Source organism: Gymnodraco acuticeps, unplaced genomic scaffold, assembly GCF_902827175.1.
Source record: "Gymnodraco acuticeps unplaced genomic scaffold, fGymAcu1.1, whole genome shotgun sequence".
Taxonomy (NCBI): Eukaryota; Metazoa; Chordata; class Actinopteri; order Perciformes; family Bathydraconidae; genus Gymnodraco; species Gymnodraco acuticeps.
The window spans coordinates 132,108-146,779 of NW_022990379.1; the positions used below are offsets into that span (position 1 = coordinate 132,108).

The 14,672-nt window shown below is 42.2% G+C and overlaps 1 protein-coding gene across 1 annotated transcript; it reads right to left on the minus strand.

Moving 5' to 3' along the window:
• Positions 1-11,575: 11,575 nt before the first annotated feature.
• Positions 11,576-14,379, minus strand: LOC117551479. Its single transcript, XM_034224389.1, has 2 exons — positions 13,768-14,379; positions 11,576-12,600 (listed from the first exon to the last, which is right to left on the minus strand). The coding sequence occupies exons 1-2, from the start codon at positions 14,141-14,143 to the stop codon at positions 11,576-11,578; spliced, it is 1,401 nt and encodes a 466-aa protein (XP_034080280.1). The 5' UTR covers positions 14,144-14,379.
• Positions 14,380-14,672: the final 293 nt, after the last annotated feature.

A 14,672-nucleotide genomic window follows, 5' to 3' on the forward strand; every position in this document is an offset into this window, starting at 1 on the left:
GATAAAAGTTACAGTGCAGTCTAAGATATGAATAGTTCAATTAAAAGCAGCGACAAAAAGAAAAGTCTTCAGCCTGGATTTAAAAGTAGTCAGAGTTGCAGCGGACCTGCAGGTTTCTGGGAGTTTGTTCCAGATATTTGGAGCATAATAACTGAACGCTGCTTTACCATGTTTAGTTCTGACTCTGGGGACAGAAAGCTGACCAGTCCCTGAAGACCTGAGAGATCTGGATGGTTCATAATTTAGCAGGAGGTCAGAAATGTATTTTGGGCCTAAACCATTCAGTGCTTTATAAACCAGCAGCAGTATTTTGAAATCTATTCTTTGACACACAGGAAGCCAGTGTAAAGACTTCAGAACAGGAGTGATGTGATCCACTTTCTTAGTGTCAGTGAGGACTCGAGCAGCGGCGTTCTGAATTAGCTGCAGCTTTCTAGTAGATTTTTTAGTGAGACCTGTGAAGACACCATTGCAGTAGTCGAGTCTACTGAAGATAAACGCACGGACAAGTTTTTCCAAATCCTGCTGTGACATTAGTCTTTTAATCCTAGATATATTCTTTAGGTGATAGTAGGCTGATTTAGTAACAGTTTTAATGTGACTGTTGAAACTCAGGTCAGAGTCCATGACTACACCTAGATTTCTGGCTTTATCTGTTGTTTTGAACATTGCACACTGAAGCTCAGTGCTAACTTTTATACGTTCTGACTTGGCTCCAAAAACCATTACCTCAGCTTTATCTTTGTTTAATTGGAGAAAGTTCTGACACATCCGGTCATTGATTTGTTCAATGCACTTACTCAGTGTTTGAATTGGAGCATAGTCTCCTGGTGAAATTGTTACGTAAATTTGTGTGTCATCTGCATAGCTATTCTAGCTATTCTACTCTCTCATCCACTCTGGACTCTCTCTGTCCTCTCACACCTGGGCAGGCTCGTCAGTCCCCTCCTGCTCCCTGGCTAAATGATGCACTGCGTGCTAATAGAACCGTCCTTAGGGCAGCAGAGCGGAAACAGTGGAAATCCAAACACTGTGACGACCTCCTAACCTATCAGGCTCTCCTCTCGTCTTTCTCTGCTTCGATCTCTCAGGCAAAAAGCACTTTCTTTCAAGATAAGATCCAATCTTCCTATTCCAATCCTAAAAAACTATTTTCCATCTTCTCCACCCTCTTGGACCCTCCAAAAGCCCCTTCCCCCTCCTCACTTCTGTCAAGCGACTTTGTTACCCACTTTGAAAAAAAGGTTGATGATATTCTCTCTTCTTTTTCTGACTCCCCTTTACTCACCGCTGGGTCACCAGACCCTCCTTCCACCAACACACTAACCTCCTTTTCCCCTCTCTCTCCAAGTGAGGTTCTTACCCTCATTACCTCTGCCCGCCCTACCACCTGTCCTCTGGACCCCATCCCTTCAAACCTCCTTCAGACTATCGCTCCTGATATTCTACCGTTTCTCACCCATTTCATCAACACTTCTCTAACTTCTGGTCACTTTCCAAACAGTCTCTAGGAGGCAAGAGTAAACCCTCTCCTAAAGAAACCCACTCTCAACCCGTCTGATGTTATAAACTACAGGCCTGTCTCTCTACTCCCGTTCCTGTCTAAATCACTTGAACGCGCTGTCTTTAAACAACTCTCCTGTTATCTCCATCAGAATAACCTTCTGGATCCGCACCAGTCTGGTTTCAAGGCAGGTCACTCCACATAAACTGCTCTCATTGCTGTCACGGAGGAACTGCACACTGCCAAAACTGCATCCCTCTCCTCTGTCATCATCCTGTTGGACCTGTCTGCTGCATTCGACACGGTGAATCATCAGATCCTCCTTCGCACTCTCCAAAAACTTGGAGTTTCAGGCTCTGCACTTTCCCTCCTCACCTCATATCTGAAAGACCGTACCTACAGGGTTACTTGGAGAGGGTCTGAGTCCGACCCTTGTCAATTAACTACAGGGGTCCCTCAGGGCTCTGTTCTTGGTCCCCTCCTCTTCTCCCTGTACACAAACTCGCTCGGATCAGTCATTAGCCCGCATGGTTTTTCATACCACTGCTACGCTGACGACACCCAATTAATTCTGTCCTTTCCCCGCTCAGAGACCCAGGTCGTTGCACGCATCTCTGCTTGTCTAGCTGACATCTCTCAGTGGATGTCTGCTCATCACCTCAAGCTCAATCTTGACAAGACTGAGCTGCTCTTCCTTCCGGGAAAAGATTGTCCCACTCTTGACCTAACAATCAACATCGGCACCTCAGTTGTTTCCCCGACTCAGACTGCAAGGAATCTGGGTGTGACCCTAGATAACAACCTGTCCTTCACTACAAACATAGCTGCTACAACCCGTTGCTGCAGATACACGCTTTACAACATCAGGAAGATACGTCCCCAGCTGACTCAGAAAGCGACGCAGGTTCTGGTCCAGGTTCTCGTCATCTCAACTCTAGACTACAGCAACTCCCTCCTGGCTGGTCTACCTGCATGTGCCATCCGACCTCTGCAGCTCATCCAGAATGCAGCGGCTCGTCTGGTCTTCAACCTTCCTAAATTTTCCCACACCACTCCGCTCCTCCGCTCCCTTCACTGGCTTCCGGTAACTGCTAGAATCCACTTCAAGACACTGGTACTTGCTTACCATGCTGCGAATGGATCTGGCCCTTCATACATCCAGGACATGGTTAAACCGTACACCCAAGCGCGTGCACTACGCTCTGCATCAACCAAATGGCTCGCTGCACCCTCGCTGCGAGGGGGACCCAAGTTCCCATCGGCAAAAACACGTGGGTTGGCTATCCTGGCACCAAGATGGTGGAATGAGCTCCCCATTGACATCAGGACAGCAGATAGCTTGCACATCTTCCGGCGCAGACTGAAAACTCATCTCTTTCGACTCCACTTCGAGCGATAGAATTATTAACAAAGCACTTATATAATAATAAAGGACTGGCTTACCTAAAGCCAGTTGAGTAGCACTTGAAATGTTTTGGCTCTATGAAACCTGATGTACTTATATGATTCTGTTTTCTTCAAGGTTGTGTCTTCCTGGTCGAATGTACTTATTGTAAGTCGCTTTGGATAAAAGCGTCAGCTAAATGCAATGTAATGTAATGTAATATAATATCACCAGCTGTCATGAAGAAAGACAATTAACAATGCTTTGAACATGATCCTATATACCGGCTCCCATTCTCCCCCTCGTCAAATTCCCTTGCACGTAATCATTAATTAATGAAACAGGCCTGCCAGCGGCTTCCATTTATTTTTGTTTCCTCGCCAACACTGTTCACTTTCACTGACACTAAACTAGACATGAATGGTATTCAAAGACCCAGAATATCTTTCATGGACATCTGAAACACTCCCAAGCTTTGTGAGGAAGCACTGGCAGGTGATCAGATATGCAGTAAGATATTAGATTTAGTTTGCTTTCCATGCCAATGCCTCTGGTGGGAATTCAGCCTATATACAGTACATCTGTTTCTTTTTTTCATTTTTATATACTGTATATACCCACCGCTGTTAAGTCCATATGCGTAGCATTACAGGAACAGTGTTTAGCATTAAGGTTGATTAATTAGCAGAAATATACGGTGGCCGACAGGTTCAAAAGTGCTATGTCTGCCTAAAACATGTGTGTGGAATGTGCTGGGGTTTCAAAAACTATGTAAATATAAAAACACAAATGTGCCAAAACACCTTGACAACACATGAACATCATTTAGAAAAAAACATTAACCAACTTGAGGAAACATGCGCAGCGTTGACTTAAAGTGCTCGTAATAAATTATGTATTCAAGGTATTCAAAGACCCAGAATATCTTTCTGGGACATCTGAAATACTCCCAACCTTTTTGAGGAAGCAGGTGATCATATATGCGGTAAGATATTAGATTTTGATTGCTTTCCATGCCAATGCATCTGGTGGGAATTCAGCCTATATACATCAATCATACGTTTGATTCATACTCGTTTTTGCTTTTATATACTGTATATACCCACCTGAGTCCATATCTTGTAGCAAGTGTAGCGTTAAAGGACCAGTGTGTAGTATTAGGGTTTATCAATTAGCAAAAAGGTTGCCGACAGGTGCAAAAATGCTACATTTGTCTAAAACACTTGTGTGAAATCTGAAATACTCCCAACCATTGTGAGGAAGCAGGTGATCAGATATGCTGTAAGATATTAGATTTAGTTTGCTTTCTCTTCCAATGCATGTTGTGGGAATACAGCTCCTATGTTTGTGATTCACGCTTGTTATGTGTACATATATATACCACCCGCTATTGAGTCCATATGCTGTAGCCCAGTGACCATCAACTGGCGGCCCGTGGGCCACATCCGGCCCGCCAGACATTCTCATCCGGTGTGCATGGCGAGGGTGACTGTGGCGTTGGCGGAGTGGTTAGTGCGTTCGTTTTTACGTCTCGTGAGTAATGTGCAGTACCTGAGTCCAACAGAGAGGCAGCAGCTGCGGGACAGTAGCCTGCGTACTGCGTAGCCTTCCCTGCCCTGAAGAAGAAGTGATCCTTCATTAGCGTGAAGAGTCTGCTTTATGCGTTCCGCAGCAGTACCCCAGCTGCGAGGCTCCGGCGAAAATTCTGGGCTATATATAATAAACACTGGCCCCCGAAAGTGTCTCTTGGAATAATTGTGGCCCTTGGACAAATGTCCCTGCTGTAGCCAGTGTAGCATTAAAGGACCAGTGTGTAGTATTGAGGTTGATTAATTAGGAGAAATGTACAGTGGCTAACAAGTGCTACATCTGCCTAAAACACTTGTGTGAAATGTGCTGCAGTTTCAAAAACGATGTAAATATAAAAACAAAGACAACTTGACAACACATGCACATCTTTTAAAAAACATTCACCAACTTGAGGAAACAGACGCAACGTTTACTTATGCACACATTATGCATTCAAGGTATTACCAATCTTAAGCTTATTTAGCATTAATTTAAGCTTGTTTGAATTCATTAAGACATTTTTCTTACTAGGCCAAGGTTGGAAAATACATCACAGTTACACACTTTCTTTACTGGTGTGTGTAGACACTGTATATAAACAGCACATCCTTTTTTCTGCCATGATTTTTATTTACCTGAAACTAAAAAGAGTAATTGATTGATGTATATTATTCATAAACATCAAAAAACCAACCCTCTCCACTTCCAGTCTGACACAGAAAGGCTCTTTTCTTGCATACAAATGGGACGTGTTATGTAATTTCTTGGCATATACATCCGTTTAGAAGTAAAGTACAAAGGCAATGTCTTTTAAAACGAAGCGCTGTTTGATCATAATGAGATGTCGGTGTCAAGTCATGACAGTTGCATTGTGTTTTGTTTTTACCTTTTTGTTATATTATTTCAGATAATGTTGACTGCTTTTTTGTTCTGCTCTGCCCTACGTCATAATTCAATACAGTGATTACAGATAAACAGCCAGACAGACCCCAAGAAATAAATGAAATGTGAAGTATTTCAGGTTTTAGACCGCATCCTAACACTGAGACTGAACGGTACTTTATGGGAATTAAACACATTTACGCTCCACTTTTTATCTGTTTAACTTTTAGTTTAAGATCAAGTTCATCACGGCATTCTCATAAATGGACAAGGTGGTCTTTGAAGCTTTCAACTCCTGATTGATTTTCTGTTTTTAATTGAGTGTGACTAATTTCTACCTTTTTAATGGGGAAGTATGGAGTGCCCCAGGGGTCTATACTAGCACCTTTTATTTTTCTAGCTGTCCTTTTTTCCTTCCTAATCATATATTTCCAGTATTACAGTAGTAAGAACATCCAATATTGCTTGTCTTCTTTAAGAAAGATTGATCAATGTAGGTCCTCAAGAAAGATACAAAATGGGTTTCCTGTGAAGTTCACCTCTGCTAGCCGGATAATCGGTAGAAGATGGATGTGTTGATGATCAATGTAGTGTTGAGCCTAAAGGAAACTGAAACATATGTGTTTATCTTCTTGTGCATGGACAAATGCAATGGTCTCATGAAAGGCATACATCAAAAAACAATCTTACATTGTACAGAGGAGGCAGACCAATTAAAAACACAACATAACTAAGCACATCTCTTTTGATATTATTATACAGGCTGAAATTGTGTTGTATTGTTTGAAAGATGTATTATTACAGTATCTCTGGATTTCTTTCTGAATACTACAGCTGTTATTTTTTAAGTATACATATATTTGTATTCCTGTGTATCTGATCTTCCATTTGTGTCATTTAGCTGATTCCCACATTACTCTGTCATTGTAATTGTCAAGTGGCGCATTGTAACCCATGTTTTGAATATTAGTATGATGGAAATACACAAGACTTAAAGTAAAAGTGCAAGTAGACAGATAAGTAAAATGTCCACAGCGATATGACAGTAAGGAGGCTTGTGTTACACAGACTTAGCTGACAAATAAAAAGGGAGCTGCTGAAACCAAACACTCGCTGGAGGCCAAGAAAACAAGGCCACTCTTTTCAAATGAACAAAATCAACACTGACACGAATACATGCTTTTCACACTTTGCTGAGTCTGTGCTCCTTTGCCAGGGCTTTTAATAGATTTAAAAGAAAATAAATTTGACTCCTAGTTTGAGCACTTTAAAAAATGAAACAGACGTGTGTTTACCTGACCCCAATATGTTATACAATACTAAGGTGACGATACTGATGGGTAAGACCTTAACAAATTGGAAAAAAAGTGAAACGTGGATTATTTACATATGAAATGGTTATATTCTTGTTTTGTACCATCATCGTGAGTGACACTGGGATATTAAAGGTCATACTCTGTTGAAAAATAAGTTTTGAGCATCTTGCAGGTTTTTTATTTGCAGTATTTTGTTGATGCAACGCTTTTAGTTGTGCATGTTTCGTGAAGTTGGTAGAGATGTTTCTTCATTTGCATGTGTTTTGGCACATTTGTGTTTTTATTATAGCTTTGTTTCTGAAACTGCGGTGCATTTCTCCCCTAATTGAAGTGATTGCAGAGCGTCGGCCACCGTAGAGTTTGATTCAGATATTGGCTCAATGACCAAGATCTCTATAATGCCATCAAATAAAACCTTCATGAGTATTATGGCTTTAATAAAATGAATTGAGGTCTTGTCACAGAGGTGATCTCTGGGCTCATAGATCTCGGCCTCCGTTACGGGTTGTTTAGCTTTTTTGTTGTTGAAAAGTGTTCCCCTTCCCCAATGTCTGTCGTTGATTGTGTGCACCTGGTGCCCTGTGTTGTCTCCTCCCCCCTCACCTGTGTCCTGTTGGGTTGATTGGGTTGGGCATTTAGGCTCTGGGGTTTTGCTGTTAGAAAGAGTGTGTGTGAGATCCTGGTGGTGGCTGGTGACTGTGCGCACAGGAGCAGCAGATTGAGGCTGTGTCATATCATATGTGTATGATTTAATAAATGCCCACACCGGGTTGTATTTTTGGACGTTCTGCCTCTGCCTCCTTGCTTGGTCCCGGCGCTCAATTTTCAGCTTCACAGGTCTACTGATTAAAATGTTTTTTCCAAAGTAACAACACAAAGGGATAAAAATGTCGGCCAATTACGACAGTCCCCTAGTTACCACCTGAGTTGGCATGGAAACTGCGCTATGCATGACCAGCCAACAAAACAAAGTACATTAATTAGGTAGAAATGTATGTGTATTTATTCCCAGTAGTTTCTTGTATAAACACACAATGATGCATTTTTGCATAATATCACGCCATACCTTTTTTTAAGTTCACCTTAATTAGCTCCATCCCCCCTGTTGCTCAGGATTTAAAGATTAGGGAAAGAACAGAACATATATCCTCAGCCTTTTATAAAATGGAACATGTGTTAACTCCACTGAGTGAAAGATGTTTTATGTGTTGCACACATGGACACTAAAGGGACTCTCAGACGCGCATACGTTTAAAACAAAATCCTTTTACCATTTTCGTTGTGAAATACACAAACACACCACTGCAACATGGCTGATGCTCTCGGCTAGGTATAAAAAGTTGAGTCTGCATAAACACTACAGGCATAAGCCATGTAATTTAGCAGGTGACGCATCACACGAGACACTCAACATTTATCCGGTGAACCTATTATAAAACGTTGACATAACTCTTATATCTGTATTACTGCTGTTACTTTGGATATACAATGTACATCCTTGTCACTGTTTGTATAGAACTACTCATCACGTTAGCTTACCAACATCCCTGTAACGTGGCTGCATAATAGAGTGGTGCAGTGACAAGTCCTAAAACCCGGAAATTAGTTAGCATTTCACCACTACCGGTTCCCTCGTCTTAGAGCCAATGGGATTTCTCTGTAGGATTTGGGAAAATTGCTGGAAATAAGGTCTGTGGTTGAGACACATTTAAGAGATAGATCACGTTTTGTTCTACGACATTAAATACATCAGCAGTGACCCCACTGGTGATTTCTGAAGAGTTGACGAGTCTGAAAAACGATGAGGTTGTTAACAAGTGGCTGAATAGGACTACAGAAGTTGTGGAGGCCATTTTATGTCATTACACCGAACACGTTAACACTCCCGCTAAGTTTGTTTGCCCCTGTTCTGCTTGAAAGCAAGTTCCTGCCTCCTGCAAACTGTTAAAAGAAACGCTTCAACTTTTTTTGAGTCTGTATTTTTTTAATATCGATCTTAAGTTGGTGTGACGTTGAAGTCGTGCGACCCTGCTGTAGTTCCTTTATAGCATAACGTTGGCATTTTACTTCTGGCGACTAGATTTATGATTTCGATAATTATAAAAGTAGGGAAGACACGTGGAGATTATCCGGCTGAACAAAACGTGCATTTATCAAACAGGTTCGTTTTCCACAGACCTTATTTCCAGCTATTTTCCCAGATCCTATTGAAAAATCCCGTTGCTTTTTTGTCGAGGGAACCAGCAGCTTACTTCCGGGTAAATACGTCATCCCTGTCCACTAGGTCTAATAAGTCATGCCTTTACTTCTTCTGCGTTTCACCTGTAGGACCTCTGAGCTGCCCTCAGCTTTTCTAACTATAATTTGACCTACTAAATAAAAGTAATAAAGTTGGAATTGCACATGAACATATATCGGAAAATGACAGGTTGATTCAACATCATATAAAGTGCTTTTGCAATATAATACAGCTTTGTATCCATTACTAGTCCCGATACTGTGGGTTACAGGAATGCAACCATAATGAACATGGCTTCCATCATCTCGTATAACCTTTATCAATTAAAATGTCAATAACAAGCCCTCAGTCTTTATTTATTTCAAGAATTGGCTGCATTTTGTTGGAGCACCACCCATTAGGCGCATTCACACCGCAATACTTTTCCCACAAAGGTTCATGAGAACTTAGTTCATGAGAACTCTTTTGTCGCGTTCACACCAAAAAGAGCCGGTACTAAAATTAGTTCACGAGAACCTTTTTACCCCCACGAAAGTCCCTGCTAGAGAGCAGGGACTTTCGTGCGGCTCTCTTGTGAGAAAAGAGCTATATTTCTGATTGGCCTGGGCGGATTGCAAACCACGCCCCGTAAAACTCCCAAAAAGTTTTGTGAAGCTGCCATTTTATTATCCTCGCATTAACATTATTAGCATTAGCCCAGCGCAGAAACGCAGAGAGACTAACTTATGGCAACACAAAATAAAACATGGGAGCAGTGGAGATGAGGAGGTGTCGGCGTTCTGGCGATTTACTCGGAGCTTCTACTGAAGCCAGTCCCCAACTCCGGGGACTTCCGGCCGGGGACTTTGGGCGACAGTATACGCCGTGAAGTGGTTTGCGGCCTGCCAGTAAACCCAAAGCAGAAGAAGAAGTGACGTCAGCGGCTTCATTTGCCTAATCCACCACCCCCAGGGACTTATTCCGGTGTGAACGCGATCTGTACTTAGTTCATGAGAACTAAAGAGTTCTCATGAACTAAGTTCTCATGAACCTTTGTGGGAAAAGTACTGCGGTGTGAATGCGCCTAATGGCGGTGGTGGAAGGTTCACCTCTGCTCCGCGTGTCTCTTGATGACTGATGAGCTGGTTGCTCCTCCCTAGCTATTTGTTATTGGCGATTTCACTTCTGGGCGAGCCCTAGACCGTGAGCTGGTAGGTCTCCATTGGCCAATTTCACTTCTGGGCGGGACCAATACAGCGAATCAGAGTTCTGGGAAAAAGTATTTTACATCTGAACAGAGCGTGAGAGCTTCGGAAGTAAACAAGGACAGAGTCAATCTTTATCTTGCACCTGAATTCACTCCTTTACTTTCCCAAGGAATATTTCACACAAACTATTCTTTCCCAGACAATCAAACATTGTCCACAGATATATTGGTGCCTGAGATTATATTGGCCCCAGAAAGAACCTTGAAAAGAATATGTGTGTGTGCTGGCAGGGGCGGACTGGGACTAAAATTCAGCCCTGGAATATGACCCAGTCCGGCCACATGTCATGTCAACGGGAGGGGGGGGGGGGGGGGGTGGTGGTGGAGATCAGAGATCAGATCAAATAATACAGTACTATTAGTTATTATAAATCAGCTGTTTATTATGCGGTTCAACGGATAATTCTCCCCTAAAGAGAATAGGGAGGACACTCCTCAGATGTCTTAACACATGGGACATCATATAACAGTACACACAAATCAGCTGTTTATTAGGCTGCAGTTTAAGGGATCATTCTCACCTAAAAGAAATAAACAAGATTGTCTGAGGCGGTTTGTAAACCTAATGTTGGGGAATCAGCAGTTTCTTTAGTAAGTTGCTTTTTTCTGCAACTCTGTCGATGACCAAGTCATTGTCGAGGGACATGAGGATGTCTTTTTCTGTTGACATAAGCATGAATGCTTCCAGGTGTTCTTGTGACTGTGTGCTCCTTATTCGGCTTTTGATGTGCTTGAGTACAGAGAAACTTCTCTCACAAGCTACCTGTGTCACAGGCAGAGTGAGAAGAAACTTGTATCCTAAACCAAGGAGCTGATAGGCATCTGTGAAGAGGTTGTAGCGTTTCAGAAGTTGGTAGCAACATATTGAGCATTCTTTACAAGAGTTGCACTGTTTGTTTAAAACCTCTGTCTCTTCTTCCTCACAACCAGAGCAAATTCGTACTCTGTACTCTTCAAGTGCAGACATTTTAAGCCGTGGCCACTGGGCTGCCAGACACTTCAACTCAGACTGCAAATTTGCAGCAGTTGCCCTGCTGTCAAACCTAAGCAAGCATTTGCTTAGATCTTGAAATGTAGAGTCAGGCAGAGCTTCTGCTGAACACACTTGGGGAAAGTTTCTTGGATCAAGGACAGCCAAGTCACCATACAGAGTGCCGTGGGTCATGAAGCGTCGTTTGATACTGTCTGTGACAGTATCCAGGACCTGGTTATGGACCTCTACTTCATAAGCCCTGTTTGCATCTGTCAATCTCTCATCACTTGCCATTTCGCCAGCCATCATCTTCCTTTTCCTGTTCCTCTTCAGTGGAAGTGTTGTTTCCAACTCAAGCTCACAGTCCTCTTCTGCCTCCAGTTTTGCATTTGCCCACTCAACAAAAGTATCAGCAGCTGTCTTCACTGTCATGAAATCTCTTGTCATGTTCATCAGTGCATGTTAAGTGTCCTGAACCATCCTGTGAGCAGAGAGGATATCTAGTCCACATGTCTGCAAGTATTTTGAAAGAGGTGTTGTCACTTCAAAAATCCGAAGGAAAAGCTGGGCAGTCAACACTGTCTCGTACCTCAGGAGCGCCTCTAGGAATCCTCTTGCTCTGACACGCACTGCAGTTTTCAAATTGGCCTGACTTTGAAATTTACTTAGTGTCATGAAGACATCAATGTACAGAGACTGGTCTGGCTTTCCAAATGAGCCAAAGATCTTCTTCAAGGCTACATCTTTAGCCCACCACCGTGTCTCTCCAATTGGGGAGAGGCGTCTGTGTCGAGTGTCCTGGCTTTTATGCTCCCACACATTCATTCTTTTGTATGACTCGCGAATGAACACAGCAATGTCATTCATGAGGGAGAAAAGGGACCCACTAGCTATGGACACTTCAGTTGTATCAGACAGAACGAGGTTTAGCACATGTGCATAGCACCAAACATGTACATGGTTTGGGACTTTGGATGACAGGAGTGCGGAGAAGCCTCGATATTGACCCTGCATGTTGGATGCACCATCTGTAGCATTACTGATGCAGTTGCTGATATCCAAATCAAAACGATCCATTACATCTGTCAGCATCTGGACAAAATATTGGCCAGTGGATGCTTCACATTTGACCACTGCAAGAAGCCTTTCCTGGACAGTGTCTGTGACGTATCTCAGAATCACAGAACACTGCTCATGGGACGTAATGTCCTGGGTTGTATCTATTTGTACAGAAAACATACCGCTTTCAGCAACCTCTTTTGCAATGGTCTCCTGAATTAGCCTCTGCACTGTGGAAATGACATTGTTTACAGTTGTTTTGGATAGGAATGTTACAGCAGAACCCCGACCTTTAGCCTGTGAGTGTGACTGGTGCATCTTCTTACTTTTTTCTGTGCACTCAGTGATATGTTCTTTCAGACACACATCATATTTTCCAAGAAGAATGATGAGCTCTAGACAATTCCCATGGTCAATGTTGTCATCATCTAGAGCATGGGTCGGCAACAGGCGGCCCGCGGGCCATTGTTGGCCCGCCAGCAATAATATTTGGCCCGTAATTTTGAGAATCAAAAATGAAATATTATTTTTATTTTTTATTTTACAAGCATGTATTTATCGTGTGATTTTTGAAATAAAAATGTCATATTCTGAAAGCCAAGACTTTGTTTATTTAAAATCAAACAAAACACCCGATCCCCGAAAAACTATTTTTTTACGCAAATCCACGTTTATTTTGAAATGAGCCGTTGCGAATTTCGACTGATTTCGCTAGAGCGGGTCACATATGGCAAATGTGTGGTTGGGGGGAACCAGGTCAATTAAAGTACTTATTTAACTATTAAATACATTGAGTTTGAGTAAAATACTTGGTTACTGATTAATTTAGGTTATAATATATGAAATTGCAAAGCAAAACTGCTGTAATTGATTTATTTTGTCCTTTGGTATTTTTTAAAGGTTTTCAACCTGAAAGAATCCTAATGTGTCCTTGAAAAGTTGAAATAAAGAAAAGGAAAAAGGATTCCAGTTGTCCCTCAAGCCTCTCAAATGTGGGCAAACACTCAAATAAATGCCAAAAACCCAGAGAACTTGACAATACTTATCAGAATAAAAGCATGTTAAATAACACTGCTAGTTACTTTACTCAGTGGAGGCTCGTCCATTGAGGAAAGGGAGGACCATCCTCCCTACAATTTCAGAGAAAAATAAACTTTGAAGAGAACAATAAATATACCTCAATTTAAAAGATAAGTCTGTTAAAATACAGATAATAGCCCTGGCTTTGGGACTCATTTTTTGTAAAGCACTTTGAATTGCCTTGTGTTGAAAAGTGCTATATAAATAAACTTGCCTTGCCTTGCCTTGCAATGGGGCTAGAGAGGACGAGCCTCCCTTTGGGCGGGTCTAGCCAGAGGCTCTGGATTGGGCGCCTATATCATCAGTGAACCAATCAGTGGATCTGACTGCGCATCAGAGTGTTGATGGGGAGGCTTATCAGCGATATCAGAGTTTTTTCTGAACCGGGGAACAGGGGCGCTGCGCCCTCTTACCAAAATCAATTCCTTGAATTAGGCTTTGATTATGTTCTGGCCCGCCATCTTGCGGCTCAGCAAAAATTGGCCCACGGCCAAACTTACTTGCCTACCCCTGATCTAGAGTGTATGCTGCCTCATATTCCTTCCCTCTGTAGCCAAGTCCTCTCTTTCCTATGAACTTTACTACATCTACCACACGTTCCAACACCTGCCGTTTCTTCTTCACTTGATCTCTGTGGGCCACTACTTGTGATCCATGTAGTAGGCTGGCTATGTCTGATTTGGATGCCCTCAAAAAGTAGGCCTCCGCACACATTCTATGCATGATGGTCCTTTCGTGTTCCTCTACTCTCTGACTGATATGGTTCCAGTCCTGCATGCCACTTACAAAGGGATTGTTTTCAGATGGCTTGGCAAATGCTAAACATACTCCACAATACAATGTGTGGTTCTCTTCACAGTATGTGAGCCATTTTCTATCTGTGCCGTTCATGCGTTTAAACAGTCTTTGTCCTGTCAAATATGTTGTTTTGGTCTGAGGGTGATAGGAAAAAAAACTATTGAGACTGTGATTGTCGGAATTTGGGCGTTGGAAATACCTCAGGCTTGAGCTGCCGTGTGAGTGGCTGTCATCCTCAGTCCTTGTTCCATCCTCAACCTATAGACAATTATAAATTAATGATAAAAATAATGTTAATTATTTTTATAATACTATAGGCTACTACTTGAATGAATACTTAAATGTTGACAAGTAATACACTTTTGTTTAATCTATACTTTTTTTTAATATAGTCTATTACACCTACTCTCAGTTGTATTTATTTTATTGCTTGTACAACACACCACACACTAACTGGAAACACTAGGTTGAATATACTTGTCTTCTCTATAGTACTTACCACCAGGCCCGGACTGGCCATCGGGAGGACCGGGAGGTTTCCCGATGGCCTGGCCTGTTAAGTGGCCTGCTGGCCTGAGGATTTTGTTTTGTATGTATGTATTGTGAACACAACGCTGCGCAA